The sequence below is a fragment of the Centropristis striata genome, chromosome 17 (assembly GCF_030273125.1).
Source record: "Centropristis striata isolate RG_2023a ecotype Rhode Island chromosome 17, C.striata_1.0, whole genome shotgun sequence".
NCBI lineage: Eukaryota > Metazoa > Chordata > Actinopteri > Perciformes > Serranidae > Centropristis > Centropristis striata.
In genome coordinates this window covers 5967665-5973664 of record NC_081533.1, presented here as the reverse complement: position 1 = coordinate 5973664, position 6000 = coordinate 5967665, and the positions used below count along the sequence as shown (strand labels likewise).

The following is a 6000-nucleotide window of genomic DNA, read 5'->3' as shown; positions in this document are numbered from 1 at the left end:
CTCTGTGAACACCTCTCATCTGGACTCATCTGGACTCTGTGAACACCTCTCATCTGGACTCTGTGATCACCTCTCATCTGGACTCTGTGAACACCTCTCATCTGGACTCATCTGGACTCTGTGAACACCTCTCATCTGGACTCTGTGAACACCTCTCATGTGGACACTGTGAACACCTCTCATCTGGACTCATCTGGACTCTGTGAACACCTCTCATCTGGACTCATCTGGACTCTGTGAACACCTCTCATCTGGACTCATCTGGACTCTGTGAACACCTCTCATGTGGACACTGTGAACACCTCTCATCTGGACACTGTGAACACCTCTCATCTGGACTCTGTGAACACCTCTCATCTGGACTCGGCAAACACCTCTCGGCTGTGTGTGTGTGTGTGTGTGTGTGTGTGTGTACACTCACGTCTCGCAGCAGCCGACGCCCACCGGGTGCAGACAGGTGCACTGCATGCAGGCGTTGTCCATCCAGGACTCCCCCAGAGAGAAATGCCTCCCCTCGAACTCACACAGAGCTGAAAGAACACACGGCAGTCAGACCTGAACTCAGACAGATGTGTCAGGGTTCCTACAGGGGCTTGAAATCCTTTAAAATGCTTGAATTTTAATGTTCAATTTCAAGGTTTGAAAAGTGCTTGGATATTGGATTAAGTGCTTGTAAATGCTTGAAATTCTTACTGTATTTCTCTTGCAATCTGACTTTAGATAACCACATTTTCAATGGAAAAAAATATATAAAGTGAATAGCCTATAGCCTATCTGACAACTGAAAAAATGTACGAACCCTGAGATGTGTCAGTCTAGAGCAGTAGTTCTCAGTTGATACAACACATTTTGGAAAAATAATGAAGCACAAAATGACCCAAAAAAGGAAACAAAATGACCAAAAAAGACACAAATTGACCACAAAATGATCAAAAAAAGACACAAAATGACCAGAAAAGACACTAAATGACCAAAAAGACACAAAATGACCAAAAAAGACACAAAATGACCAAAAGAAGACATTAAATGACCAAAACAGACACAAAATGACCAAAAAAGACACACAATTTCCAAAAACAGACACAAAATTACCCAAAAAGACACAAAATTACCAAAAAAAGGCACAAAATTTACAAAAAAAGACACAAAATTAACAAAAAGGAAACAAAATGACAAAAAAAACACAAAATGACCAAAAAAGACACAAAATTTACAAAAACAGACACAAAATTACCCAAAAAGACACAAAATTACCAAAAAAAGGCACAAAATTTACAAAAAAAGACACAAAATTAACAAAAAAGGAAACAAAATGACCAAAAAAGACACAAAATTAACAAAAAAAGAGATATAAAATGACCGAAAGAAAGACACAAAATTACCAAAAAAAGGAAACAAAATGACCCAAAAAGACACAAATTGACCACAAAATGATTTTTTTTAAAAGACACGAAATTACCAAAAAAAGACACGAAATTACCAAAAAAACACACAAAATGACCAAAGAAATAAAACACATTTACACATGAACACAGTGGAGACAGAGCTGACTTCCAAAATGATTTGGCGACCCCCAGAAATCATATCGCGACCCCAATTGGGGTCGGGACCCCAAGGTTGAGAATAGCTGCTCTAGAGGAGAGTTGAGAGCCTGAGATCTCACCTCTGGAGTTGAAGTGGCACTCCATGGGTGCAGCCGAGCCTCCGCTGCTCCACAGGAGAAACCCCGCAGCTGCAATCACCCAGTTCACCCCGGAGAGCTCCATCTTCATCTGGTCTGGTCGGCTTCTGGTTCCTGGTCTCCCTCTGCCCCCTTATTTATACATCCTGGTGCTTTAGGAGCGGCGTGGAGGAGTGGTCAACGCTCAAGCCTGGCGGAGGAAGGTGTCAGTGGTGCCATCCACTGGGGGGCGGGTGGAGGGGGGGGGGGGGGGGGGGGGGGGGGGGGTTAGGATCTTGGCGCTGGTTTGGCACTCTGGAGATCACCTCGCTGCGCTTCAGCAGGCATGAACCTCTAAAGAGATAGAAACCATGACACATCGTCCATGTGGTGACTAAGAGAGAGAGAGGTGAGGTGGAGGGCAGAGAGGGGTGGGGGGGGGGAGGGTTAGGGTTAGAGAGACAGAGAGAGAGAGAGAGAGAGAGGGTTAGGGTTAGAGGGGGGGGCAAGAGAGGGAGAGAGAGGGGTGGAAAGAGGGGGGGAGAGAGAGAGGGAGAGAGAGAGAGGGTTGGGGTTCGAGAGACAGAGAGAGAGAGAGGGGGGGAGAGAGGGGGGGAGAGAGAGGGTTAGGGTTAGAGAGACAGAGAGAGAGAGAGGGGGGGGGAAGAGAGGGGGAGAGAGAGAGAGGGTTAGGGTTAGAGAGACAGAGAGAGAGAGAGGGGGGGGGAAGAGAGGGGGAGAGAGAGAGAGAGGGTTAGGGTTAGAGAGACAGAGAGAGAGAGGGGGGGGAAGAGAGGGGGAGAGAGAGAGAGGGTTAGAGAGACAGAGAGAGAGAGGGGGGGGGTTAGGGTTAGAGGGGGGGCAAGAGAGGGAGAGAGAGGGGGGGGAGGGAAAGAGAGGGGGAGAGAGAGAGGGTTAGGGTTAGAGAGAGAGGGGGAGAGGGAGAGAAGTTACAAAAATTACAGTGATGCTTGTATATATATTACAGTATATTTTTGCTACTACAAACACAGTGCCAGTGTATTTTACAGTGGAGTAATGTTTTTTGTTTTTTTTTAATTAAAAAACTTTTTAAAAAACACTGTTTTGGCTGATATTTACATTCACGGTGTTTCAATGTTACTGAAACTGAATTAACCCATTTATCATTTTACGGTCTTTTACTGTCGTGGTTTAGCAGTTTTTCACCGTAAAATCTACAGACATTTTTTACAGTGTAATAAAGGAAGTTAAAAAAGAAGATTTTAAAATTAAGTTACATTTTCAAAAATACAAGCCCATTGTGCTTTATTTTACTGTATGTTGTATAAGTGAGAGCATTTCCTGTAAGTCTTAAAAATGATAACATGTGATGGGACCTGACAGTATCTCTGCCTGGGCCAACAAACCATTAGCTCATCTTCTCCCAGTTGTTTGGTGCGAGATCATAGGAAAAACCCTCTCATAGGGGGCCCCGGGGCCCCGTAACCAGCTGCTCCACGGCCCCGTCTCTTCTACCTCCACAGTAGTCTGAGCATGTTGAAGGGCCTCCATCAGTCACAGGAGCTTCTTCTCCACTCTGACTCACAGTTGCCTCTCTCCAGCTGTGCACACTGTAAAAAAGAGGTGTCTAACAAGATAAAAACACAAAATCTGAGGGAAATTATCACGCTTCTTTGCCATATAAATAGACACAATTTCAAAAAGACATAGGAAGAACAAATATAAATTAAGTAAATAAAAAAAATACACATTTTATCATTATATAATAAAATGTAATTTTTATAAATCTCTCTCTCTCTCTCTCTCTCTCTCTCTATATATATATATATATATATATATATATATATATTTAATTACAAAATAAAAATACATTTGTAAATAAATAAAGGAAAATAATAATATATTTTTTTTAAATAAACACAATAATACCAACAATAATACTATTAACATCCTTTTTGCATTAACAGACACAATTTAAAAGACATGGGCAGTCTTTCAAGATAAATAAAACAAACAAATAATATATATATATATATATATATATATATATATATATATATATATATATATATATATATATGTATATGTATAAATATATATATATATATATATATATAATAAGAAATAAAAAATACATAAAAATATACATAAAGGAAAACAATAATTATAATCAATTGTTAAATAAACAATGATAATAATTACAACAACAACAATACTATTAGCATCACCTGGAAAATGTTCTTGCCTACACTGCAGAAAAGGTGTGTCTAAAAACAAGATAAAACACTAAATCTGAGGGAAATGATCTTGCTGCATGGACAGATAATTTCACTCAACAAGATTTCTTAAACAAGATAAATTCCCATATATTTAACCCTCACCCCCCGTGACATCCAGACTAGAAAACAAAGCAGCGTGGAGCCCTACTGTACATTTACCTCTAAAGTTCTGGCTGTAAACTCCATGAGGCCAGTTTCAGTCTGATGATGATATACCAAGTAAAACTGGAGACAAGCTCAAATATATTTAGTATAAAATGATAGAACTGGATGGAACCCTCTTATATGTTAGATTTGACACCTTTGTTCACATTTGCAACATTTAAAATTCTTTATTGAGCAAGATAGTGTTTTGAAAGTAAAAATAAGATTCAAAATGACATTTTATGTTGGACTAAAGGACTAAAAAAAGACACAAAAATACCTAAAAAAAGACACAAAATGACTAAAAAAGAAACAAAATGAGAAGACAGAATGACCAAAATAAAACACAGACGACACAAAATGACAAAAAAAGGACACAAAAAAAAGACACAAAAAAGACATTTTGGATTCAAAAATGGACAAAATAGCCCAAGATTCCATAGAGTTAGTGATACAATTTTTTTTTATTATCATAGTATTAATAATAATGATAAAACTATTATTGTAATAACTATCAATGTAAGAATAATAAAGTTGTATATGAAGTACTGATGGGGAAAAATAGGATAAATATGTAAATAAATATGTAATAAAGATTAGAATGGTGAACATGCATTTGAGTAATCTTTAGATGAGTCTGTTGCAATCAAGGTTTAAAAAAAAAAAAGGAAAGCTGCCTCCCTCCCTTCTTCCTTGTATGTCTCTATTTTATTTCATGTATTTTTATTTGGATGGTTTAAAGGCAGATGTTCTTCCATCAGTTCTCCCGGGCGGTGGTGACCTCCTCAGAGGTCCCGTAGATACTCTAAACGATGAGTTCACAGCCAGAGTTGACAACAGGTTGTCGTCAGCGTTGATGAAAAGGGAGGAGCTCATCACAACAGAAGATGAGGATTTTCCTGTCTCACGCCTGCTGCCCTTCACGGACGTGCACTTAACTGGGGACGAGTGTGTTTTAATTGTGGAGAACTTTCTGTTTGAAAGTTCACGAGGCTGTCATCGGTATTTATAGTCAATAAATATTTTCCATATAGACAAACTGCGCCCTAAGAGGTGAATAAACTCCTGCTTTGAAGATGTTCTTTCTTCTATTTCTTTGAATTCATTAATCTACATATGTTTTTATACCTGTATGATAATTTCAGCAAACATTAATGTCCACAGTACAATGCAACTTAAAGAGTATTCCTTATTTATAGCTTCCCATTATCTAATTTGTCTATATTTCTTTAATTTTAGTGGAGAAAAATGTATTTCATCTCTATATCAGGACATTTCCAAAATAGTTTTAGTAAAGCTATCTTTACTCTATTTTTTTTTACCTTGTTTTAGTGGAGAAAAATCACACATTTTATGTTTGTATTTTAAAGTAAAACTTGCTTTATATATATATATAAATATATATATATATATATATACATATACATATATATATATATATAATCAATAATAATAGAAATAATTAAATAAATTAAGAAAAAAATTACCATACAATAATTATAAAAATATTATAATAGTTAAATATTAAAATAGTTGATTTTGAAAATAATTACTAACATTAACCAGGTTAAAACATTTTTTGTGTTATTTGACACTTAAAGTAGCTCCCTAAATTAAATGAAGAAAAAAAAAAGAGAAATGTGTTTCAAATGTATTTTAATATTATAATATATTTTCAAAAACCTTTATAGTTATACAAAATTATTAAATTAGTTAATAAATCATAATAAATAAATTATTTAAAATCTACAGAAATAAAACAATAATTAATTGTGATAATTGAATTACCGTTACACTCTTGGGTGCACTGTCCCTTTAATAAGGATGCCGTTAACCCCGCCCCTTTTCTACTTCCTCTTTGGTCCAATCAGACGCGACCAATCAACCCCCGACACAACGATCGCCTCCTCGGGTTTATCCACCCTGCCACATCGT

The 6000-nt window shown here is 37.1% G+C and overlaps 1 protein-coding gene across 1 annotated transcript in view; it reads right to left on the bottom strand.

Annotated features, from left to right (window-relative positions):
* The window catches only part of msmp1 (microseminoprotein, prostate associated 1), a 2365-nt gene extending 562 nt beyond the window's left edge, over window positions 1-1803 (bottom strand). The window contains exons 1-2 of the mRNA XM_059355459.1: window positions 1664-1803; window positions 422-530 (exon numbers count right to left, since the gene is read on the bottom strand). Of these exons, the coding sequence (XP_059211442.1) occupies window positions 422-530; window positions 1664-1772 (218 nt within the window). The 5' untranslated portion in view covers window positions 1773-1803. The remainder of the gene's footprint in view (window positions 1-421; window positions 531-1663) is intronic.
* Window positions 1804-6000: the final 4197 nt, after the last annotated feature.